A 27,348-nucleotide genomic window follows, 5' to 3' on the forward strand; every position below is an offset into this window, starting at 1 on the left:
CCTACCCAGTCTGGTATTTCACAAGACATTTTTGTGGATTCAAAGAATCCACTGTAAATTATATGACCCCTTCACTGTACCACCCCTGAAGGCTCTTCTATGTTTATATATAACTGGGATCAACATACTTGAAGCCATAACTTTTCCTTGGGTTAAAACTAGTGCACATATACCAGGATCATGGGGAGGAAAGGAAAAATAACCCTGGTTAGTAGCAGTAACTTTGTAAGGAACTACAATAAACTAGTGTGTACAGCCTGTCTAATAAAATATATTATGGGGATGGAATGATGTAACAGAGTCCTCAGAGGCCAGATGGCCTAGTGGGTAATGCACCCAGTTTCCAGGCTCACCTTCCAGCAAGAAGGACATTCAGTCCTGTTCCTAACCCTTGTATGGGGCTTAGCTTTACCTCATGGTTTTCTATGTCCTTGTCCGTTTGCTACTAGAGGGAGAATGGGGCTCTATGTCGCTCTGCAGCAAAGGCAGTTGGAAGGGGAGCCGAGCCCTCCCACTCCACTGGGCTCAGCCCAGGGCCCAATGAGAGCCAACAATGACCAGCACCCTATAATGCCCCTGGAGTTACTCCCCAGGTCACTTCCTACTATCCATCTCTCGTCATGGCTCCTAGTCCAATACAAGACAACAAAAAAACAAAAGACAACTAAACCTTCAGCCAATTGTCAGTTCAAAAGGTAGTCTTCCTCCTCACAAGGAGGGTTCTTCAGTACCCTTGTTCAGGAGCCCTCAAGGTAGGTCTGTCTTCTCCACAGCCTCTTCTAAGCTGAGTTGCTCTCTTTTAAGCTTGCTATCCAACTGGAACATGGTCTGTAGGGACACTGCTACCTGAGCCCAGTACTGTCCTTTAACCCCTTTGGGCCCATTGTGGGGTTTATACATCCCATCATAATGAGATAACATTGCATGAATTAAGCAGATCACATCAATTCACATACCCCACCAAGGACATTATATCATTCTTTCCTGAGTATTTTTCATATGCCTCATTTCCAGGCCAAGGAAACTTTTAAGTCATGTATGCCATAAATTGTCTATAGCAGGTGTCTTTTTCCTGAACATCTAACTCTCTCAGACCACTGACTTGAAATGATCCCCAGAATCAAGAAAGATATGTGCACGTTACTTTGCAGTTTATCAATAAAGATTATAATATGGGATGCCTGTATCGGACTAAATATTTGAGGGCTTGTTTACATGAGAAAGTTGCACTGGTTTAATTAAGGTGTTATGTTACATCAACATAGTTAAACTGATGCAAACCTTCTGTGTAGGGATTCTTAGTTTGTTTTAAGACTGTCTTATTTCAGTTTAGCTTAATTCAGTTGGTAACAGGTTTAAAACCAATTTAAATTCAACTAGAGCAACTCTCTCTTGTAGACAAAGCTGGATAGTTCTGTTCTAAGAACATAACTTAGTTTTGAGAGGATTGTATATTAAAATATTCACAGAATCACAGGACTGGAAGGGACCTTGAGAGGTCATCTAGTCCAGTCCCCTCCACTCATGGCAGGTCTAAGTATTACCTAGAACATCCCTGACAGATGTTTGTCTAACCTGCTCTTAAAAATTTCCAGTGATGGAGATTCCACAACCTCCCTAGGCAATTCATTCTAGTGCTTAACCACCCTGACACTTAGGAATTTTTTCCTAATGTCCAACCTAAACCTCCCTTGCTGCAATTTAAGCCCATTGTTTCTTGTCCTGTCCTAAGAAGTGAAGAAAAACAATTTTTCTCCCTCCCCTTGTAACAACCTTTTACGTACTTAAAAACTGTTATCATGTCCCCTCTCAGTCTTCTCTTTTCCAGACTAAACAAACCCAATTTTTTCAATCTTCCCTCATAGGTCATGTTTTCTAGACCTTTAATCATTTTTGTTGCTCTTCTCTGGATTCTCTCCAATTTGTCCACATCCTTCCTGAAATGTGGCACACAGAACTGAACACAATAGTCCAGTTGAAGCCTAATCAGCACAGAGTAGAGCGGAAGAATTACTACTTCTGTCTTGCTTACAACACTCTTGCTAATACATCCCAAAATGAGAATCGATTTATTTGCAACAGCGTTACACTGTTGACTCATATTTAGCTTGTGGTACACGATGACCCCCAGATCCCTTTCTACAGTTCTCCTTCCTAGGCAGTCATTTCCCATTTTGTATGTGTGCAACTGATTGTTCCTTCCTAAGTGGAGTACTTTGCATTTGTCCTTATTGAATTTCATCCTATTTACTTCAGACCATTTCTCCAGTTCATCCAGATCATTTTGAATTTTAATCCTATCCTCCAAAGCACTTGCAACCCTGTCTTTCTGTTAAGAAAAAGTAATAAATACTAATTATTATTATTATTGCCATGAAGGATGTTTAAGAAAAGTAACTCATTTTAAAACCTGTACTAAATTATCAAGATATACAAAAGAGGCAAAGTCTACTGCTTGAATCAAGTTGTACCAAATACAATGAAACAGACGGCCAACAGGTATTTAAAATAAGATATGGAACCTCAAACATCTCTCTCACTCTTTATTAGCATAACTCTGACATCTTTTGAAAGCACTTAATTCAAAGAAAGGGGGAAGGAAAAAAAAAAGGATAGGTCTCAGTACAACCCAGAGTACTGCTGTCCCTTGGTGTGAGAAGTCACCCAATATTCAGGGCCTTGCCAGGTTGTTTCCATTACAAGGAGAATTTATTTATATGAGTCAAGTATATTCTTTGGTGCAATCTTATTTACAGAGGATGTATACAAAGTGCTGTTTCCCTGAACACAAAAGGAACAAACAAGGAGGCGGCAATTTCCTTGCTCACAATTTCTAAGCCTGCCTTGCCAGCAAATCTTTGCCCAAAGGACCTCTGGTTTTGCTCCCTCTCAGGGCTATGCTCACAACTTCTTCTCCCACTGTCCCTTTTCTTTCTCTTTTTCCTGCTGATACATGGACACAGGTGCAACTAATCAATGCCCTGCATTTTCAGTGACTCACTAAGGGAAACCCCTCAGTTCACATAGCTTGGCTTTCCTTCTGCTCAGGTTCCTGCCATGTTTGCCATTGACTTGGGCAGTGGCTCCTATTGTTCCAACTACTGCTACAAAAAGGGACATTTAACTGTCCTTCCTTTACCCTAAATGAAGGGTGCTTAGTATACCCATAGACTTGAACAAGGTCTGTGATTGCTGGAAATCGTTAACATCTCTAGCTTAACAGTATCATAACTTCCACAGTATACTTTGACAATGAATTGCAAAACTGCATTTCTACTTCTAATGCTTTAAGACCTATATGAAGAAATATAAATGCAATTGGTATTTATATAAGACCCCCTTGGATGGACTGCTTCCAGTAAAATCTAACATAGAAAAATTAGTGAAATTATATTTTAAACAAAATTCAGTATACTTCAAATGCCAAGTTCATTCATTTAGTACTGCTACTGAAATATCCATATTCATTTACCTGTATAAAACTCAACTGTCATAGCTGAAAAGAAAACCATGACTTCGGCAGCAGTTGAACACACAACTTAAACAGCAGTGGTTGAGAGTGCACCTAAAACTACTGTATCACAATGCTACTGATGACACTTCCACTTGAACTCCTTGAACTTTGCAATTGCAGTTTGATGGTCTGTCATTCTTATGATACAATGCGTTTTTACTAAAGGAGAAATATATATTTTACCAATAGTTTTATAACCTTGACTCTAGCATTTATCTACCTACACCTTTTTCACAAAATTAAAAATGGGGAAAGAACACTGAGCTAGTATTTTTAAGCAAACCCATTTATGCTCAAAATGCTGGAAAATTAGTAGAGCCAGTTTGCTTTGAGCGGACAGTAGGAATCCAATAATAGAATCCAAATTTTCAGCAAATGGAGCCCAATATTATTTGTTCCCAACTGCACGCAGTAACATTTAAAGTAGATGATGTTTAAAGGGAAGAATCCATGGCATTTTTAAATGAGATTGCAGCAAATATGCAAGCCCAGGGGGCATAGTTATCTGTTTAAGCATGAAACTGCTTTTTCAACACAGATTAGATACCTAACTGCTTCCCCAAACAGAATCAATACATTTGCTAAAACAATTCATTAGGATTTGTTTTAAAAGCATGATTTGTACTATTTGGTTCTCCATTTTCTATGGCTAAAATTGCCAAAGGCAGACTTATTACCAAATGTTCCTTTTAGCAAATGTTTTTCAAAGTTAAAGAAGGCCACAAAATACTTCTATGTAGAAATATTTTAGAAGTATAAGGTATGCCTAACAGTTATAATATCCGTATTAGTAGGGCCCTACCAAGTTCACAGCCATGAAAAACACATCATGGACTGTGAAACCAGGTCTTTTGTGTGCTTTTACCCTATACTATACAGATTTCACAGGTGAAACCAGCGTTTCTCAAACTGGGGGTCCCCCCCAAAAGGGCGTTGCAGGAGGGTCATAGGGTTATTTGGGGGGGGGGGGAGGATCACAGTATTGCCACCCTTACCTCAGCACTGCCTTCAGAGCTGGGTGGCTGGAGAGCGGCAGCTGTTGGCCAAGAGCTCAGCTCTGAACGCAGCACCACTCCAGCAGCAGTGTAGAAATAAGGGTGGCAATACCATACCATGCCACCCTTCCTTCTGCACTGCTGTTGGTAGCGGCTTTACTTTCAGAGCCAGCAGCCGCCACTCTCCAGCTGCCCAGTTCTGAAGGCAGCACCATCACCAGTGCAAAAGTAAGGCAGAGCCGCAACCCCCACCCCACAAACATACAACTCCTTTTTGAGTCAGGACCCCTACAATTGCAACGCCGTGAAATTTCAGATTTAAATAGCTGATATGATGAAATCTATGATTTTAAAATCCTATGACAGTGAAATTGACCAAAATGGACCGTGAATTTGGAGGGTCCTAATTATTAGCCCTGCTTGAGCCACTAATATTTATTAATATAACCAAACTTAGGTTCCAGTTCTCCAAGCTGATCCTACTGTACTTATGTGCAGTCACACTGAAATCAACAGTGCTCCATACAGATGCAGGGGTCAGATCTTCCTGTGTAGATTAATTCACAGAATTGAGCCTTCGAGTGCCACAAATTCAAATTCTCTCTCCTAATGCAAGTGTAAAAATGGTGCTAAAATTATTTTTATTTCTTTTTTATTATTATTATTATTATTTAGAGTTGCCTATCGCAGCTCCGCCACCGTTAGCAACAGTAGTGTCCAAAGCCTGGATAAAAGAGGAGGGTTCTGAAGTTGGGTTTGCAACCCACTCAGATAAAACCTTACTGCAACAGACAGTACGGTTAAACCAAAACTTGAAGATAGTAAATGTAAATGGGGCTCCAAACCATGTATGACAGTGAAAGCCAAAAGGAAGCTGAGGTCTCTAAACATTGAATCCTGATGATCAAACCTGTAACAAGAATAGGCATGTGGAATGTAAATATTTATATGGTACAGGAAAGTTGGCACAGACCACATAAGAAATGAAAAAATACTATCTAAACGTACTTGGTATCAGTGAGACAGATGAACAGGGAGTGGCAAGATGATGCTACAATCTTATAACCAGCAGGAACAATGCACAAAAGAGGTATAGGAATTATGCTGGATAATATCACACAGCGAAGATTCTGTTGGCTTGGGAGCCAAAGAACAACAGAACACTATCACCCAGGATGCAAACAAGACATGTCAAATGCTACAATAATCCAAGCATATGCACCAACAAATGCAACATGCAACAATGAAAAGCATACATTCTACAAGCAAGCGTAGCAAGTATTGGATGATGAGCCCAACCACAATATCAAGCTGATGAGAGGTGAGTTCAATGCCATGTTACAACTTAAACTCAAAAAGATCATGATATCAGACAAAAAGAGTGTTATAGCAATAGAGAAGTTGAAGGTCAAAGAAAAGAAGTGCAAATCAGATTGCTGATTGCACTTAGCAATCGTTCGAGTGTTTTATAGGACCAGGCTGATGAAAGTCTGGAAGAAAGATGGCCAATGGTAGTTGAGACAGCAGAGGAAAAAGTGGACCACTGAAGAGGGTAAAAGATTCATGGATTGCATCTGAAACATGGTCAGCAACTGATAAGTGGAAAGACAAAAAAGGAACAGTGCAAGACAGGCACTTAGAGGCAGATGTAAGATACAGAGAAAAGGACAAAAATAAAAAATAGATGCAGGCAAGATAGAAATGTCTGGTTCAGGTGAAGGCTGCAAAGTTACAAGCATCAACACAGAAGGGAAATTTGAAGCAGTTATAGTGAAAGACCTCACAGAAAGAAGAAGACACAGCTGATGCCCACCAGGAACTCTCATGGACAGATGTTGAAAACGCATGAAAAGCCAGATGATGGAAAGAACATTTCCATTCCATATTAAACTGTCTAGAGCCAATGATCATGTGTAGGTTCTAGAGAAATGCCAACGCTAAGTTAATTAAAGAAGACATCAAAAGTCTCAAACAGCGGAAGTCTCCTGGGGTTGACAGAATTCAAGCAGACATACTAAAGGCTGGAGGTGAAATTCTGGTTGAGCAGCTAACAAATGTCTGCAGTAAAATATGGGTGAAAGAACAAATGCCATAGGACTGGAAAGGTGGCACTGCCAAAAAAGAGAGATCTCAGGGTTTGTCTTCACTACCGGGGTAAGTCAATCTAAATTACGCTACTCCAGCTACGTGAATAACGTAGCTGGAGTCCCACCTACGTGAATAACGTAGCTGGAGTCGACGTAGCTTAGGTCGACTTACCCTCGTGTCTTCACTGCTCTGCGTCAACGGGAGACACTCTCCGGTCGACTTACCTTACTCTTTTCAGAGAGGTGGAGTACTGGGGTCAACCGAAGAGCGCTCTACCATTTATTTATCAGGTCTTCACTAGACCTGCTAAATCGACACCCGCTGCATCGATTGCAGCAGCATTGTTCTCCCCAGTAGTGAAGACAAGCCCTTGAGTGCCCTAACTGAAGAGGTATTGTACAGCTATCGATCCTGGACAAAGTACGGTCTACCGTTATGCTGAACAGAACGAAGAAGGTGGTGGATGAAATATTACCAGAACAAGCCTGGATTCTATCCAGGTATATAACATTGTTTCCTATTTAATTACATAGGACATAATTATTTAATGTTTTAATAATTTAAATAAAAAATACTGGTTGTATAAGAAAAAATGTGCATGGTAACTCTTTGTTTTTTCCCCTAACCAGCTAAAATTAACTTGGGTCTAGTTTCCCCCCTTCCCTCTCTCTTTTTTGTGTTAGCTAGGGGTGTGCACCATGATGCAACCACTGAGCTGTGATTTTTTTTCCTTTTTGCCATAAAAACAACCAGCTTTAATCGTATGTTATGCATAAAAATGAGAGAGAAGATTTACCTCACTAAATAAAAAGATATATACATGAGCCATAATTAAAAATAAGTTTGCAACTAGGGTTCGTCTTTCTGAGCGTAGAGACAGCAGTACGAAAAAAGAAAAACATTGCTTAAAAACAGGTATGTATAATGGAAGTAAAGGACAGAGAGCAGGAGCATGCGTGTTTCAAAACACAAAATGTTGATCAATATGCAGTTTGTGTAACAGACCTCCCTGAACCTTTTGTAAGCTTTAATTTTCATGTAAAATTTTGAGCTATTTTGAAACCCATGCACAATCCTATGTTCAGTGAGATGTACAATTCTGTGTACAAATGCCAAAGACACTCTCTTCCAATTGTACTAGTCACTCAAGTGGTTCTTAGGAAAATATTTCCATTTATTTGTAAAGTGTATTAGGGATGGAAAATGTTAACCAGTAAGCATTTGGCCCCCAGACCCGCTGGCTGGCTGACCCACCCCAGCCCCTCTCCCTTTAATCGGTTAACCGTTTAAACGATTACAATTCTATCATTTAAACAAGTTTCAGAGTAGCAGCCATGTTAGTCTGTATGCGCAAAAAGAAAAGGAGTACTTGTGGCACCTTAGAGACTAACCAATTTATTTGAGCATAAGCTTTCGTGAGCTACAGCTCACTTCATCGGATGCCTTCAGTGGAAAATACAGTGGGGAGATTTATATACATAGGGAACATAAAACAATGTGTGTTACCATACACACTGTAATGAGAGTGATCACTTAAGGTGAGCTATTACCAGCAGGAGAGCGGAGGGGAAAAAACCTTTTGTAGGGATAATCAGGGTGGGCCATTTCCAACAGTTGACAAGAACTTCTGAGGAACAGTGGGGGGTGGGGGCGGGAATAAACATGGGGAAATAGTTTTACTTTGTGTAATGACCCATCCACTCCCAGTCTTTATTCAAGCCTAAGTTAATTTTATCCAGTTTGCAAAATTAATTCCAATTCATCAGTCTCTCCTTGGAGTCTGTTTTTTAAGTTTTTTTGTTGAAGAATTGCAACTTTTAGGTCTGTAACTGAGTGACCAAAGAGACTGAAGTGTTCTCTGACTGGTTTTTTGAATGTTATAATTCTTGACATCTGATTTGTGTCCATTTATTCTTTTACGTAGAGACTGTCCAGTATGACCACTGTACATGGCAGAGGGGCATTGCTGGCACATATCACATTGGTAGATGTGCAGGTGAACGAGCCTCTGATAGTGTGGCTGATGTGATGAGGCCCTGTGATGGTGTCCCCTGAATAGATATGTGGGCACAACTGGCAACGGGCTTTGTTGCAAGGATAGGTTCCTGGGTTAGTGGTTCTGTTGTGTGGTGTGTGGTTGCTGGTGAGTATTTGCTTCAGGTTGGGGGGCTGTCTGTAAACAAGGACTGGCCTGTCTCCCAAGATCTGTGAGAGTGATGGGTCGTCCTTCAGGATAGGTTGTAGATCCTTGATGATGCGTTGGAGAGGTTTTAGTTGGGGGCTGAAGGTGATGGCTAATGGTGTTTTGTTATTATCTTTGTTGGGCCTGTCCTGTAGTAGGTGACTTCTGGGTACTCTTCTGGCTCTGTCAATCTGTTTCTTCACTTCCGCAGGTGGGTACTGTAGTTTTAAGAATGCTTGATAGAAATCTTGTAGGTGTGTGTCTCTGTCTGAGGGGTTGGACCAAATGCGGTTGTATTGTAGAGCTTGGCTGTAGACAATGGATCGTGTGGTGTGGTCTGGATGAAAGCTGGAGGCATGAAGGTAGGAACAGTCGTCAGTAAGTTTCCGGTACAGGGTGGTGTTTATGTGACCATCGCTTATTAGCACCATAGTGTCCAGGAAGTGGATCTCTTGTGTGGACTGGTCCAGGCTGAGGTTGATGGTGGGATGGAAATTGTTGAAATCATGGTGGAATTCCTCAAGGGCTTCTTTTCCATGGGTCCAGATGTCATCAGTGTAGCGCAAGTAGAGTAGGGGCATTAGGGGACGAGAGCTGAGGAAGTGTTGTTCTAAGTTAGCTATAAAAATGTTGGCATACCGTGGGGCCATGCGGGTACCCATAGCAGTGCTGCTGATTTGAAGGTAAACATTGTCCCCAAATGTGAAATAGTTATGGGTGAGGACATAGTCACAAAGTTCAGCCACCAGGTTTGCCGTGACATTATCGGGGATAGTGTTCTTGACGGCTTGTAGTCCATCTTTGTGTGGAATGTTGGTGTAGAGGGCTTCTACATCCATAGTGGCCAGGATGGTGTTTTCAGAAAGATCACCGATGGATTGTAGTTTCCTCAGGAAGTCAGTGGTGTCTCGAAGATAACTGGGAGTGCTGGTAGCGTGGGGCCTGAGACGGGAGTCTACATAGCCAGACAATCCTGCTGTCAGGATGCCAATGCCTGAGATTATGGGGCGTCCAGGATTTCCAGGTTTATGGATCTTGGGTAGCAGACAGAATACCCCAGGTCGGGGTTCCAGGGGTGTGTCTGTGCGGATTTGTTCTTGTGCTTTTTCAGGGAGTTTCTTGAGCAAACGCTGTAGTTTCTTTTGGTAACCCTCAGTGGGACCAGAGGGTAATGGCTTGTAGAAAGTGGTGTTGGAGAGCTGCCTAGCAGCCTCTTGTTCATATTCCGACCTATTCATGATGACGACAGCACCTCCTTTGTCAGCCTTTTTGATTATGATGTCAGAGTTGTTTCTGAGGCTGTGGATGGCATTGTGTTCTGCACAGCTGAGGTTATGGGGCAAGTGATGCTACTTTTCCACAATTTCAGCCCGTGCACGTTGGCGGAAGCACTCTATGTAGAAGTCCAGCCTGTTGTTTCGACCTTCAGGAGGAGTCCACCCAGAATCCTTCTTTTTGTAGTCTTGGTAGGAAGGTCTCTGTGGGTTAGTATGTTGTTCAGAGGTGTGTTGGAAATATTCCTTGAGTCGGAGACGTCGAAAATAGGATTCTAGGTCATCACAGAACCGTATCATGTTCGTGGGGGTCGAGGGGCAGAAGGAGAGGCCACGAGATAGGACAGATTCTTCTGCTGGGCTGAGAGTATAGTTGGACAGATTAACAATATTGCTGGGTGGGTTAAGGGAACCACTGTTGTGGCCCCTTGTGGCATGTAGTAGTTTAGTGTCCTTTTTCTTTTGTAGAGAAGCAAAGTGTGTGTTGTAAATGGCTTGTCTAGTTTTTGTAAAGTCCAGCCACGAGGAAGTTTGTGTGGAAGGTTGGTTTTTTATGAGAATATCCAGTTTTGAGTGCTCATTCTTAATCTTTCCTTGTTTGCTGTAGAGGATGTTGAGCAGGTGGTTCCGCAGTTTCTTTGAGAGCGTGTGGCACAAGCTGTCAGCATACTCTGTGTGTTATGTAGATTGTAATGGATTTTTTACCTTCAGTCCTTTTGGTATGATGTCCGTCTGTATGCATTTGGAAAGGAAGATGATGTCTGTATCTGTATGAGTTTTTTCATGAAGTTGATAGATTTCCACTCCATACGGCTAAATTCAGGGTCTTGCATAATGACAGGTTTCAGAGTAGCAGCCGTGTTAGTCTGTATTCGCGAAAAGAAAAGGAGTACATGTGGCACCCTTAGAGACTAACAAATTTATTTGAGCATAAGCTTTCGTGAGCTACAGCTCACTTCATCGGATGCATTCAGTGGAAAATACAGTGGGGAGATTTATATATATAGAGAACATGAAACAATGGGTATTATCATACACACTGTAACGAGAGTGATCACTTAAGGTGAGCTATTATCAGCAGGAGAGCGGAGGGGAAAAAACCTTTTGTAGTGATAATCAAGGTGGGCCATTTCCAGCAGTTGACAAGAACATCTGATGAACAGTGGTGGGTGGCGGGGGGGGGGGGGGGGGGGGTGGTGGAGGAATAAACATGGGGAAATAGTTTTACTTTGTGTAATGACCCATCCACTCCCAGTCTTTATTCAAGCCTAAGTTAATTGTATCCAGTTTGCAAATTAATTCCCCACGGTATTTTCCACTGAATGCATCCGATGAAGTGAGCTGTAGCTCACGAAAGCTTATGCTCAAATAAATTTGTTAGTCTCTAAGGTACCACAAGTACTCCTTATCGTTTAAACAGTTAAGTTTTTAAATGATATTTATATCCCTAAAGTGTATGGAGTTGTACAAAACACATTCCTGGGAAATTTAATCCTTGAAAGACAGCTCCCCCACACAGTGTTTCATAGAAAGTTGAGCTGCAGTGAGCTAAACTGGAAATGCAGTGAAAATATTCCTGCAAGTATGCGTAGAGAACCTAGGCCACAACCTCCCTTTTATTTTTATGTAGGGCTAGATTCAAATGTACATTCTCTAAAGTTGTGACTCTCTCCACTAAGCCATTAGGAATGTTTCCATCTTTGTATGGCCACTGCAGAGTGCAAAGTGACCTGAAAGAAAGAAAGACTCATTCAAGATAATGTGGAAGAAGGATGCTAGAAAATGCTACAAAGCTAGGGTCATCATTTAATGCACGTTTTCCTCACTTCTTTGGGTATCCTTTTCATAATAATAAAATCCAAGTTAATGCAAGCAATGCCAACATGCCTAGAAGTACATTGTATTGTGTCTTCAGTCTATACATTAAACAAAGTACATTTGAGCTGCTTTTTAGAGGAAATCTAACTAGAACATAACCTATGGCTTCTGTAAGAGTTATAAAAATGTTTTTGAATAGTAGTTTACATTTTCGTAACACCTTTCAGCAAATAATTTCAAAGCACTTTAGAGAATTAAATGAATTAATCCGTATACACCTGCATAAAGAAGTCTTCACCTTCCTCTGAAGTGAAATGCAGAGGTTTAAAAGTACACTGAATAGTATACAATATTTTAAAACAGGAAGAATACTGCACATAATTAAACATACAGGTGGAATCTAGCTAGTCATTTGAGTATAAGTTAATTAGAATTAACCCATATTGTTGTAATCTACCATCCACCTAACTCTGCCCCTTCAGCCTTCCTATAAGATTTTGATTCCTGGCTCTCTTCTTCTTGCAGTCACCTACACTAATCCTTGGTGATCTCACCTCCATGTTGATGATGCATCCAGCCCCTTATCTGCCAGATTCCTTGCCCTCACCTCTTCACTTAACCTGCAGCCCTGGTTCAATACTTCCAATCACCACAAAGTTCATTTGACTTGGTCTTCACCAAGCATTTCTCCCTCTTTCTCTCTGATTTCTCTGTTGCTGAGTTCTCCCTCTCCAACTGTAACCAGATCATTTTCAGCATTGCTCATCAGCCCCTCCACTTCCCCTGCAGTAACTCTACCTTTCCAAGACTGATAATCCATCAGCATTGATAACTTTGTTTGCTCTCAGCCCTCTCCTCCATTTCTTCCACCAATATGGTTGTTGATTCTCTTCATGCTTCACTCTTCTGAGCCCTTAACTCTTTTCTCTCCCATCACAAGGTCCATCCTACCAACACTTAGCCTTGGCTCACTCCCAACATAGGCTTCCTCCATTCCTGCTTTCACTCTGCAAGAGCATCTCTGGTGAAAATCCCCTGACCAGGCTGACTTCCTCCACTACAAATTAATTCTCTCATACTTCAGTTCTGCAGTATACCTAGCTAAATAACTAACTCAACTGAATCCCATCTCCACAGTCCCACCACCTTTTAATTCCACTTTTCCACCACCTCTTTTTTCCACCACATCTTAACTCACTCCTCCAATGCTCCTCTGTCCCACCTGCGCAGGATCCCACCAGTTTCTGCCAAGAGAAAATTGTCAAAATATAATGTGACCTTCCCCCTCTACCTCCTACAACTCTCTCCTTCTCCCATCTTGTCATAGATGCAGAAGTTTCTTGATTGCTCCCCTCTTCTAACCCCGCCAATTGCCCCAGTGATCCCATCCTATCTCCTGATCTCTCTCATGTACACACTTATCCTTTTCCTTAACCTCTTACTTTCCTCTGGTACTACACAAACATGTTTTCATCTCTTCCATATTAAAAATACCCATCCTTCACCGCACTTGCCTCTTCAACTACCACCCATCTCCTTTCTCCCTGTCATCTTTAAGCTCATTGAATGTGTTGTTTACAGTTGCTGTCTGCAGTTCTTCTCTAATTGCATCCTAGACCATCATCTCCAATCCAGCTTCTGCTCCTTGCACTACCTTGAAACCATTTTCGCCAAAGTCTTTAATGACCTATTCTAACCAAATCTCTGAACCAGTTCTCCATCTTCTTCCTCCTTCACCAGTTGGCCACCTTTGACACTGCCGAAGATGCTCTCTTCTTGAAATCTTGTCCTTCCTTGGCTTCCATGACACTGTCTTCTGATTCTCCTCTTCCCCCTCTGTAACTGCTCCATTAGCATGCCATTTAGAGGACCCTCCTCAAACCCTGCCCCCAACTTTCTGTGGAGGTTCTACAGGGCTCTGTCCTTGGTCCCTTTCTCTCCCCCAACTACACATTATCTCTTGGTAATCTAATCCATAAATACAAATTCAACCATGTTTGACTGAAAATACCCACCCACAATTGGTCAATTCAGTCCATAGTCCAGGAGTACCCTTAGATTTCTTGCTGATGCTGACCTCCCACATAGCAATATGCACAAGTAACTTTTTACCAGCCCTGGTTGGCTAGGAGACTCCATTCCTTATTTTGAATAATGTTTTCACTATTAGGTTTTGCAAAATTTTATTTCTAAAGAACCTATATTTTGGACAAAATCTGATCTGAGTGTGCCCCTTTGGTGAGCACAATTGGTCAGATCTGTAGCCATGCACATAAATATACATGTATATATATGCAAGGCTACAGATCTGACCAATTACGATCACTAAAGGGATAATTAGATTAGATTAGAGTAAGAAAAGTGATGTAAGTGACAAATAGCAGGCCAAAAGCAAGTATGATAGGTTGCTTAGCATAACTAAGTCCTAGTTTGACATAAAGAACTAACAGGTGAGTGACAGCAAGTCACAAAATTAATCCCATTCATAGGAAAGTTGAGTGGTATGGAGGGTGAAACCACAAATAAAGATTACTGGTATTTTAGGATAAACTTAGGGAATAAGTATAACCAAAATTATAGATATTAACCACACAAATACCATGGCAATTATTTGATGTAAATGCTAATAAATTGGATGTAAATACTTAATTAACCTACAGACATTGGGGGAGCTCAATAAAAGCAGAGTGTGGAAGTTCAGATAAGGAGAAAGGATCTGAAAACCTCATTAATATGTATAAGATACAGGGGGCATCAGTGTAACACATTATAAAAGATGTTACCCACCCTGTGTGCTGTGAGACACACCACAATGATGACCACCTACTAACATTTGAGACTTCATCAACCTCCTACTTCGGAGTTTCCCCAAGGGATGATCTGAGTAATCCAAGTACCGGACATTCTATATTCTCTCTCTCTCTCTGATTTGCTATATTGCAGTCTGCATGATTGTGTTTGTCTTGTTAACAAAATGCTAAATTATAGTTAAAGTTAACTTGTTAGTCTTCTAAATGAAACTGCTAATAAAAGCACTGAATTGTTTCTTGTGTGCTACTCAAGGTCCACATTCTAATGACAACCTTATATTGTAGCCGATCTGGGGCTGAACATTCTCAGATCACTGCATACTAAATAAAAGTTAACCTTAAAACTACAGATTAGGCTACAGATCCTAGGTTTCAGGTCTTTCATCTTTCTGTAGCACAATAATCCTTAACAACATGCTGAGTCAATGGTCAGGAACTAACCTTAACCCCTCATCTACACTAACCTTCTCATTAACATTTTCCCCTATTCCAGCACCATGAGAAGTAGCTCTGGTGGGAGCTGTAGTGTGGAAAAGGTACTAGTGACTGCCAGCATTTTTACCCATTGTGTCATCTAGACTTCCTCTAAAGAGGATTAAACACTACAGTGATACAAAACCACTGATACCTTGTCTATCCAACAACTTCCACCATTGCTATCACTGTTAAAATGATAAATTTTAAGAAAAATATCACCATAAAGACTTCCAGAAGGCAGTCTACAGAGTCAACATCTTTTCCTATAGCACAACATTGTAGCATGGCTAAAGGCTTGTTAACTTAATAAGGTTACGCATTTAAAACTTGCTTTAAGTTAAAAAGGGTTTTTTTAAATGGCTTAACTGTGCTAGTATGGATAGGGATTCACAGATTCCTCTAAAGACCTATCACCCAATTGTTTGTATGTGGAAAGAAAAGAAAAAGAAGGGCATGCAATAGTATGAAGTTTTTATTTAAATGTTGAAAGAGAGAGAGAGAGAGCGAGAGATGCCCACCAGATGAAATTGATTTTATTTTATTATTCGTAAACTCAAAGATCCAGTGTAAAAGCTACATCTACTTCAAAACCATATTACCATATCCTAACTGTGTTTATTTAAAATAAGCTTCTAGAACAGATATGCCCTACTTATGCCAAGTTAGATACTCATCTGATATTCTTTGAATACCTTTTATCTTTCAGCTGTACCTTTCACTCCATGCAACTGAAGAAGTGAGGTTTTTACCCACGAAAGCTTATGCTCAAATAAATCTGTTAGTCTTTAAGGTGCCACTGGACTCCTTGTTGTTTTTGTGGATACAGACTAACACGGCTACCCCCTCACACTTTTATCCTTAGACTTCCTTGATTAAAAAAAATCTAAAACTGTCTCAACTTTTCAGTTTTTCTACACCAGATATAAATAGGACAATGTATCTTATAATGTGTGCACTTAAACAGTCAAGTTAGTATATTGGTCAGGAATAACTGGGAGCTGTTGTTTCAAATTATTCAATATTTATTTCTTACATCTATGCTCAAACAAGACGACCAGTTTCCTTTCCTTTATTTAAACAATTTGGAAGTCTTGTAGTATTGAATAGGGGTTTTTTTGGTCCGAAACAGAGAATTTCTGTGAATTTATGGTTCACAGAATCTGCAAAAAAATGCCTTTAATTATTGAAAAAGCTTTTAATGCACATTTTAAACTTCTTTTGGGGACTGTGAGAAATGGAATGTGAAGGGTGCAGCATCCATTTCCCTTTTATAAAAAGGAACAACATACCCAGAGCAAAGTGACCTCACCTGTAAGAAATGAGTCAGTGACATGGAACAAAGGTGGTTTATCTTACAAAAGAACACCATCTGTACAGAAAACTGCTCCATTGCTCTTGAATGCTTCAGGTATATGCAGTCCAGTGGAAATTTTTACAGTTTTAGGCTTGGTTTGTTTTTCTTTTTAGCAGCAGATTAAAAATGTAGGTGACTTCAAAGAGAGAAAGGCACATCTATTTATTTCTAAATATTCTTCAAATTATGATCTTTTATCAAAATGTATTTATGCATAACAAAAATTTCTGTATTGGAGATTATAAAACTGCACTTCGCATATCTACATGAGTAATGAATGTGGTATGTTGTATGTGAACTCTCTAAACTTTAGAGTCTAAAGAATCACGCATATTTATAAGGTGCAAAGGGCAGACAAACACACACCAAGTAAGAGCTCATATCAAAATAAACCCATTTTCATATTTTAAAGTCATATTCAACCTTTCAGCTGATTAGATATAGTCAGAGCACCCTTTCAAACATTAGCAATGTACCATGTGAAAGAAGTCTTATGGCCATTTTGGAAGCATTTGCAAGATGTATTCTGTTGCAATTTTCAGACTACACAAATATCTGTTTTTTGCAGATATAAACAGTTGATCTAAAGCTAAGAACCTGTGACTTAAATGAGAATAGGTTTTCTTTAGTACTGCTAAAAGTATGAACATACATTTCCACAATAATTTAACTTCTGGTAATAGAAAACCATGAGTGCTGCAGTCACAAGTTGCTTGAGGTAGATGGGTGAGTGGCCATTGTATTTTTCACACTCTACAATAATCAGACGTTCACCCTCTAGAGCTTAGTATATTCTGATAATTGGACTGGATAATTCCAAAGCTCCTAGAAACCTCCTAAGAAAAGTTAACCAATAACTATTTTGAGACATTCACATCTTGTCACACAGGATAGGTTTCCCCATGAAGAGAAAGTCAGGCATAAAAAAAAAGAATGGTTTTGAACAGGATGAAGAAACAAAATATGCAATACAGACAAAAATATTAAATAATGTTAACTCTATACAGTGCTTTTCATCCATACAACAGTTGACACCACCCTATAAATTTTACTGGGAGGCTCCCATATCCATCTACTGAAACTCCAAGAAACAAAAACATACTCTGCTTATTTTATTAATTATTAATAATGTTTATTGTAGTAGTGCAAAAGGACCAAACAAAAATGGGTCCCCATTGTATTAGGATCTGTACAAACACAGACAAGCAAACAGTAACTTTCCAAAGAGCTTACAGTCTGAATAGACAAGAAACACAAGGTAGAAAAACAGAACATATAACAGATTGAACAACACGATGGCAGCAACCTTCATGTTATTTCTATGATTTTTTAAATCTATTTATTTTGGTGGGTTTAGTTAGGAGGGGATAAAACTAAATGAAAAGTGAAGAGAGAGGGGGACACTGAAAGGAAGGGGATGAAGGGGACAGGGCAGGAAAGAAAAGTGTAAGGGGGGCAAGTTAAGAGTAAAGCTAAAGTGAATACAATAAAGAGTTAATACAAACAGCCAATCAGCACAGGACAGAGAAAGTTCAGTCAAAACTGTAGAAAGTTTTCTGAATGTCTGAAGGTCTCTGCTTTGGCTGCTTCTGCAGCTTCTCTTAAAGAGGTGGAGTTTCTGGATAGTTCCTCTCTGCAGTTTTTTTCCCAAGGCCACATGGGGGTAAGGGTTGAGGGACCACGCAGGACCCAGAGTGTGTTTGGTGGGGTGGGGGGTCTCTCTTGCACAACTCTGGGTGTGGTGGCATAGATGGCATTGGGTAGGCTCCATTTTTCTCCCTCATCCCCAATGCAGCAGTCCCTGCTTTGGCTGCTTCTGCCACTGCTCCTACAGCTATACACATTTAGAAATAAGAGGTACCAAACAAAAGCTACACACCACCCATAAAATAACTCACTCAATTACATGACTAACTGGTATTTTACCAGTCTCTTGTCAATCCAGGTATTTTAATTCTATGGTAATAAGCAAAAAAACAGAGTTTATTTTTTACAAATGTCTCTTTCATGGATATGTTTAAAGTATAACTTTTAAATCTTTTTGATAGTGACACTTTTTTTCTGAATAATCAAAACTTTTTGAACAGAGCAGTAACCACACTTGCTTTTACCAAAAATACTATTTCATGTCATGTCTATTTCCTGTTTCATAGAAGCTCTTGATATTGTCTTGAGAGATAGAGAAATACTAAGACAATGAATAAGACAGCCAGTGAGATATGCTTGTTCAGGCAACAGAGTCTTTCCAATGATATCCAGAAAAAAACAATTTATCAACAACAAAGGACATGTAATGTTTTTGAATATCACGTACACAGCATGTTATTTTCAAACAAAATAGCCTGCATTGTGAAGTTATGCTAAAAAATTACTTCAAAACTTAACTGTCTTCTAAATGATTGAGTAACACTAATTATTCTGTTTGAACAAGAAAATACTAATTAAGACTAGCAGGCAGTTAAAGTTTGCTATCAAGAGTCAAAATATATGAATAAAACCTTTCTGTATTAGCAGTAGCATTCATAATATATATTTTTTCTTTATTCATTTAAAAAAAAAACTATCACACTAGGTATTGCAGTCAGACAAATTTCTCAAGCCAAAAAATATAGTAGCTTTTAAAGATTAAAAAAAATGTCTGCCTCTCCCTTGCTGAGCTATTTATCTATTTTACTATTAATTGTCCAAAACCAATGTGAAATCCCTCCAATGATTTAACACAAGCCACAGGACAATCCTTGGCACTGAAAATGTACTGTGAACATCTCTCTGAAGCAATCTGTAAATTACACTGAAATTTAATCTGAACACTAAAAGTGTGAACTGTGTTTACTAACCTAGTGCCTGGTGGCCCCAATCTGGAAAGTAAGACACAATCCCTGCCCCACATAGCAGACCAAACTAAACAATGAGTCGGACAATAGAACCATTATCATTCCTATTTACAAATGAGAAAAAGAGGCACAAAGAAACCTGAGTGCACGGTTATAAAGGAAGTATGTGGCAGACCAAGGAATTTAATCTAGAAGTTCTGAATGCCAGTCCACTGGCATAGCTTAAAGAGCATTTTCCCCTCCTCCTCCTTTGCTTAGTTATTTAGAAAACACACAGTGACAACACAAGAGACAGTTCATTTGCCTGCTACAGATACCACTGTCACTAAAGTATAATCAAATAAAACATGACAAAGAATTGCTACATAGAAACAGTTAAAATGTTACCTCGCTCAATTTCAGAATTCATAAATACCTAACAAGCAACCTTAAGAGAAATATACTGGTTTTACTCTATTTACGACCATGTGAGAAAGAAAAGTAAGCATATATTGGTCAACATAATCTTGTCAAATGTTGTGTAATTTCATTTCTGAATGTTTATGTGCATCTGTCTAAGCCTCCTTTAAACTGTAAGTTGAGACACACTGCAACTTTGTCCCTAACCCCATCACACACCCCACACACTCTAAAACACACACACACACACACTATAAACACCCCAATTATTTAGGCTGAAAAATCACACACTCAAAAGTTAGGATATACCAGATTTATGGTTGCCTGTGTAACCTAAACTCTGTCCCCTTGTGGGACCAAAATCTGTACTGAATGAAGCAAGTGTCCTGTGGAAAAATTGTATATGATCTTGCAATTGAAGATTATCATAATGCATGTGTGCTGGGGGGAAGGGGGGGGCGCAAGGGGATTAATGTTGCATGAATGACCAAAAATCTGGCATTTCCTAAATTTCAAGCACTTTGCCACCTAAATAACATTCTTTTAATGTGATTTCCTAGGACATTGTTTAAAAGAAAAAGGCAAAAACAAATTATATTATTGTGATACAGCATGGCCAGAGGGCAGCAGGAGAGTGTTAGAAGGGAGCCTTATTCCCTGTAGAGGGAAGAAAGTTTGCTATAGTTTAATTAATTAAAGCACCGGAAGCCAGTCACCTGATAAAAAACCCCTGCTTCCATCAGACAAGAGGAGGAGTTGAAGCAGAGAGGATTGGTGTTGGAGCAGAGAGCAGTTTGGAGGGAAGCAGAGGAGAGTTTGGAGAAGTGCTGCGGTCAGCTAAGAAGACCAAGACCTTAGGTAAAGGGACACCTGGTTTGTGCAGAGGGAAAGCAGGAAGCCCCACAGGAGAACAGAAGATTGCTGGGGGCTGAATAGATCTGGACAAGGAGAAGTAGTCTGGGATAAATGTGAGAGGAGAGGGACAGGCAGTAGAAACAAAGTGAAACTGAGCTGCATATTCCAGAAATGCCTTCATTGATTTGAGATCTACCATACCATTCTCTCACTAGAATGGAAAACCTATAATGGCAGCAGGCTATAAGAGAGACTCAGTTTGGGAATAAGCACCATTCAAGAAATATATGTTTGCTGGTGATGCTTTAAGAACGTCACACCAGTGAACTGGTAGAAGTCACTTAAGCACTTGGATTTAGAGACAGTTGAAGTGATAATCTCACTTTTAACAGCCGTAGCTTCTTCTGCCAGTGTAGAAAGAATATTTTTTCCTTTGGACTAATTCATTCCAAATTGAGAAATCATTTGGGACCTGAAAAAGCAGGGAAGATTGTTTTTCTTTTCCAGATTATGAACAAACAGGAAAATGAAGGTCAAAATAACTAAGTAGGCTGCAGAAGCCAATATTTTAAGTTTCTCATGTTGACCTGGCTGACACAGTCGATTTAATTTTGGTTGTTTTTTTTTTTTAATATTTCATTTAAAATTGTTTTTAACTAAAATAGTTAACGAAAACAAACCTGATTTTAAAAAACTTGAATGTTTACCTAAATTCAAAAATTCATATGCTTGTTTTATTAAAATATTATACGTTTGCTGCTGAAGAAAAAATCCAGAATACACAACGTTGTTGTTTTAGTTAAATAAAACAATTTAAATGTTTGTTTGGTGATGTTCTCCTCCTAATACAGCATGGAAAGAAAATCCTCCAAATATTAATGATTAACCTGTTGAATTGGAGATTGTTCACCTCCCAATGATGTCATAAATATCTACTTCAATTACCTTTGGTAAATGAAATAACCAATCATTCATTCTCTGATATAGTTGTAAAACTAATCTGAAAAGTTTTCAAAATAAATTACTTTAAAAATGTCTAGTCTCTACCTTCTAAAAATGAAACCTACATCTACCTCTGAGTTGTGAAGAATATGTATTAAGGTCATAACAACCACCTAGAATGCACTTTTATGTAGAAATTAATGATTAAATCAAGTCTTCCTGACTAGTGATTTAAATCAATTTGATTTAAATCAAATCCACCCTGCAGAGGACTAATTATATTAGCTGGCGGAATAAGGAAGCTGTTATCCAGGAAGGAGGGGTGTTTGGTTTGATGGTGTCATGTACTGCTTGCAACTTGCACCCTGAGACTTTCCTCCCGACCTCCCAGAAAGTGAAAGGCTCCCTCACTATGTGATGCCCCCAGAGGGTGAAATGGGGATGCGGGGCCGTGTGCCATTCCCAGAGAGTGTGGTTGGGAGGGAGATCCTTTCCTCACTCTCCTCCCTCCCTTGCAGCTCCAAGGCATTCTCAGTGTAGCATGTGCTGCTGATGCTTTGACAATGGTCTGGGCCCAGCTCTTCAGAATGTTTGTGTTCATTATTATTTGAGCTTGCTACCAAAATTTTCCTGAAGAACACAAGAGAATGGAAATGATAGGGTTTAATACTTTATAGCTCAGTTAAATCTGAATGAAACTGAATGGGACAAACACAGGTACTTCTGCATCTAAGAGCTTTATTGCTGGTGAAATTCAAAGAGCTGCTGCAAATAACTGTGACGTCAGACATGTAAAAAAAAAAAATCCCTAAGAACAGAACACTACAGGCAACTAACTATAGGAGATCACTACCAGATCTCCCAACAGCAGCAGCATTTTCATTTCCTACTAGTTTTCAGAATGTTCCGTGTCCCACAATATGGAGAATACAAAGACCAGTGTTCCCAGACTGCCATGCACATGCCCATCCATTTTCAAATAAACACTACCTTTTATGTTGGCTACAGGGTAAATGTTACTCACAAGCATGTGATATGATATAGCGGAAAAACAACAACAAACTTTAGCTAAGGCTATAGTCTCTACCAGGAAAATGGTTAAAATAGAAATACCTTGGAAAATGAAGAAAGGAGTGCGTATACATATGTATTATGCATACAAAAATTGAAGGAAGAATTTTAAAATTATACAAAGTGAAAAAATGTTTTTAAAGGGTTTATATTCCCTGAAACACCTCCAGCCCAACTGCTGCTATAAAAGCCAGTTTCAGATTCTTGTAAATGAAAACTAACTTCAACTGCTGATAGACTTAATCTACACCTGTTCTCAAAATTATGTTCATATCCTGAATCTTGTAGAAGCTCAGTACATGTTTTTTTGCATATTGCACAATGTGTCCATACACACAGAAAGAACGCAGTACACAGCACTGTGTAATAAAAGGGCTAGCAATTCCACAGCTACTGACACAGTTCAGGAATTAATGCAACAGTGCATGATGTATTAACCTTTTCTGAAAAATAAAACATCTTCCGAAAGGGCATGTATTGGTTTAATATTTCCTTCAGGTGCAAGCAGAATATTTAACCCTCACCTACATTCACTTCATTTAATTTAAGAGCAACATTTGTTTATTAGTTCCCCTTTAGAAAAATTTAATAGCTCAACAAATCTACGGATTCTGCCACTCATCTTGAAAGACTCTTCTACACCCAATTCCAGTAAAGAAGCCTTCTGATACATTTGTAGCGCAGCCACCCCTATTTTACAGTTCTTAACACAACTGCTGCATTCAGCTTAACACTGAAGCAACATAAATTACCATTTCCTATTTTTGTTGATAGATTTTCTGAGCTTTCTCACTCTACTTTTGTTCATTCTTTCGATAAAGAAGTTAGATAGCTGCTCCCTTCACAAAACAAGCACCTGATTTTCATGTTTCTCCCCTCCACCAAAGAGTCTCGACAGGCCAGAATGGGTGAATGGTTGTGGGTCACCCTTCCCCACCCCCACGCCAAAGATAAAACAGAAATGTCTATATTATGTCAAGCAGGCAACCTTAGCTCCCTGGAAAAAGATGTGTACAGCATATTGTAAATGTTCAAGTCTGCTGTTAATGTTCATTCAATGTCAGTTAACTACATGAGGGAACCACATGGCCACAATTCTAGTGGCACATGGTATAACATAAGTAATAAACTGATGCAACATTCCCTATGTTATCAGTTTCTGCTCTGCACAACATGGAAACACAAATGTTGCACATCAGGATACTGTAGGTTTCAGAGTAGCAGCCGTCTTAGTCTGTATTCGCAAAAAGAAAAGAAGTATTTGTGGCACCTTACACACTAACAAATTTATTTGAGCATAAGCTTTTGTGAGCTACAGCTCACTTCATCGGATGCATCCGATGAAGTGAGCTGTAGCTCACGAAAGTTTATGCTCAAATAAATTTGTTAGTGTGTAAGGTGCCACAAGAACTCCTTTTCTTTTTTCAGGATACTGTAGTACATTTAAACCTAGAGAAGAATTCAAAAGGGAATATTCAATATTAACTTTCCCATAAACCTGAGAAGTTACGAAGAGCACTTGAATAAGTTCACAGCATATTGATGAAATATAAATCTCTTACTTTATAAAAATTATTACCTTTTTAAAAATGTATGTGTTTAGAAAGGTCTAAAGGGTAAGACGTACTGAAATTATTACTGGTATTTTGTATTTTTGCAGCTGAAGATTTTTGGTAGCTGCTGCAGTTAATGTGAAATTGCTTTGGGGTTCTGGGAGAGATTGAGGGCCTTTTTGTAACTGCTATTATATCTTCACAAAGTTCAGTTTTTAAACACAAAAATTGCTGTACCCTTTTCGATTCTTTACCCTATCAATATCTACACTTATTACTGACATACTCCATCCAAGTCATGAGACACTTTACAGAAAATGACATGACAAATTACTTTTTTAAATTTCTAAAGAAAATCATAGAGTGAATATTAGAATATAAAGGCCAAAATATAAAACCTGGTGGAAGAATCCATACATTTTATATTCTCAACACAGTTTGACGTATGTGAGGTACCTAAGTGGCATCTGAGAAATACAAGTAATTCAGGAAAGCAGTAATTATTTAAGTTATTCAGTGCAAGTCATTGATACCTTAGCCTCAAAAAAACCTAAATATATAGATGATTTACCTGAGGTAAAAAATAGCGCTCTAAAACTAATACTTACATCCCTTTCTTCAACTTCATCAGGCCATTTCTCAAAATACAATGCTTTCTTCAAACAGGTAAAGCACTTAAATCATTAAGCCAATTTTAATTCATACCCAGAAGCTCTACATGTATCAGTTTCATTAAATGTGCAGCAAAACCTTTTAAAAGAAGCTAATCTGGTCTGTCATTAGATAAAACAAAGGTGGGTCAAGTCAGCTCAGAAAATGATCTCAATTTCTGATTCTAGAAGAAATCATAATAAATCAAGCTACTGAAGTTTTGAGTATAAGGCATGAAAGATTCTACAAGTTGAATGAATCCCAAGAAGAAACAGAAGCAGAGGTATGAGCCAATAAGCTCAATTCTCAGTGCATGGGTTTCATACATACAAAACGAGTTCAAATATCAACATCATACAGAGATATTAAATACAATAATCAAGAGAATTTTCCATGTATTCACTGATAATACAACACTTCCTAATAATTGAACTTTAGCTAATCTATCTACTTTATTGAAAACTAAACAGAAAACTTGCATGAATATATATGATCCTTATGGTACTAATCAAAAGTAAAAAAATGAAAGAAAAAAATCAAAAGGAATTAGCCAACCCATTAAGTGATGGAACAATTTATGAAAGATGGTTATAAAATGTGCCCTTTTAAAAACAAAAAGTGAAAAAGTAGAGAGAAATGATCAAACACCACCAATTCTAGGGTTCTTAAATAGAGGTGAAATTCTAGCTCCACTAAAGTCAATGGCAAAATCCCCATTGACTTCAATGAGGCAAGAATTTCCCCGTAAGTGCTTAACAACCATTATGGGAAATTTATGGAAATCTGATAGCAATACTTGTTCTTACAGAAAAATCAATAGAACATAGAACAACCTAGAATAAAATCAATTTCTAGTGTTAGAGTTAACAAGTGGCAAACAATTTAAAAAATACTCTTAGCAAGACTGAATAATTGTTCATTATACAACCAATCAATTCATACCAACTGTCTTGTTCAAGGTATTTAACTTCCTCTTTAGTGTCAATGGGAATATTAAGGTCCTGTGCTGGTTTTCTTCCCCGGAACTATTTTAAATTCAACAATTAAAAGTTTTAAACAGAAAAATGCATCCTACCTTTTGGCTACAAACATTCTCCCCAGCAGTCAGTAACTACCAATATAAATACAGCCAAGGGTATATAATATAAGAAAGTGATAAATATTGACATTTTCCCTGGAAATTTTCTAGCAACAGTAGCTCAAAGTTTTTGTTATACAGAAAAATTGGTTTAAATCATAACTGGGAATGAACAGATACTATTTTGCTTTTGCAGATGACACTTTTGATTGCCCTTCTTTAACCCCTGAAGCAACAAATGTTATTATTCAAATGTTCTGAAACAGTCTAGAAAGAGATGTAATTGCAACAACAACAAAACAAACTGCTACCTGTAGGTATGGCTTATCATTTATAGTGGATACTTACCCTAACAGGGGGACTCCGTGCTTGTACTCTTTGCTGCTGTCCACCTTGTGAGCTCTGTGGGTCTTTTGAACCACAGCTAGCGACAGTGCTGCTCTGAGCTCTTAATGCATTTGTGCAACTAGTCCCACCACCAGTCCCAGGTTTCCAGGGCCTTTGCTTGATGCCATCCAGTAGTCTAACCAGTAGAATATTGCTGGGAAGTTCATCAACACTGCAATCAACTAAAGTCCTACATTCTGGGCAACGAAGCTCATTTCGAGAACTCACAATGCCCAGCAAACAACGTTTGCAAAATGTATGTTGGCAAGGCAAGACTTTTGCAGAAGCATCAAGACGTTCTAAGCAAACAGGACACTCCAACAGATCCAACAAAGCCGATTCATCCATTTTTATTTAATTTACCAAAAAATAAACTTTTGCAAAATTCATATCTATTCTGAGTACGTAAAGGGACTCATGTTACATCCATGCCTCTTCAGACTTTGCTCTGAAATTGTTTAGAAAACAAAGAAAAAAAACAAAGCATTAATAATCTGCAAAAAATAATTAGCTTTTTAAAAATGAGTCCACATAAGTATTTCCTCTGACAAGATTCCTGCACTAAGCAACATCAGAAATTAAAAGATCTCCAGTCTAATTTAAGACAAATCACTACAGATATTCATTTTGTAGATAAATGTTTAATAACAATTTAAAACATATAGCTAAAGGTTTTCTGTAAATATGAACAATTTATGAAAGACAATAACAACAGAGAATTATCTCTGGTCATCCTAATGGCAATCTTATCTGCATTAGCGAGCTACTTAGCTCAAGCATGGTGATCAAGAGTAATAATTAAGGTTTTAAACTGCAGTTCTGTCTGCTTTTAACTGCTAACTATCTTCAATATTCTTAAACCATTTTAGAGTTCAATAAGTTTGTCCTTATAGGATAGATCAATAAATGACTGTGGAAAACACAATTAATAGACAAATTGATATTTCTTACAATTGGTTTCATATTAGACAGGTCTGTCCTTTCCATAATTAAAACAAACAAAAGAGAATAAAAATAAGACCCTGAATTTGCAAGCTGTTCTATAGGACTAAAGGGTCCACTATCA

General features: G+C 38.7%; 1 protein-coding gene across 1 annotated transcript in view; it reads right to left on the reverse strand.

Moving 5' to 3' along the window:
* Nucleotides 1-27,348, reverse strand: part of SH3RF1 (SH3 domain containing ring finger 1) — a 154,052-nt gene that overhangs the window by 124,878 nt on the left and 1,826 nt on the right. Inside the window, exon 2 of the mRNA XM_037897508.2 lies at nt 26,244-26,730. Within this exon, the coding sequence (XP_037753436.1) occupies nt 26,244-26,630 (387 nt within the window). The 5' untranslated portion in view covers nt 26,631-26,730. The remainder of the gene's footprint in view (nt 1-26,243; nt 26,731-27,348) is intronic.

Source organism: Chelonia mydas, chromosome 4 (genome assembly GCF_015237465.2).
Source record: "Chelonia mydas isolate rCheMyd1 chromosome 4, rCheMyd1.pri.v2, whole genome shotgun sequence".
Classification (NCBI taxonomy): domain Eukaryota; kingdom Metazoa; phylum Chordata; order Testudines; family Cheloniidae; genus Chelonia; species Chelonia mydas.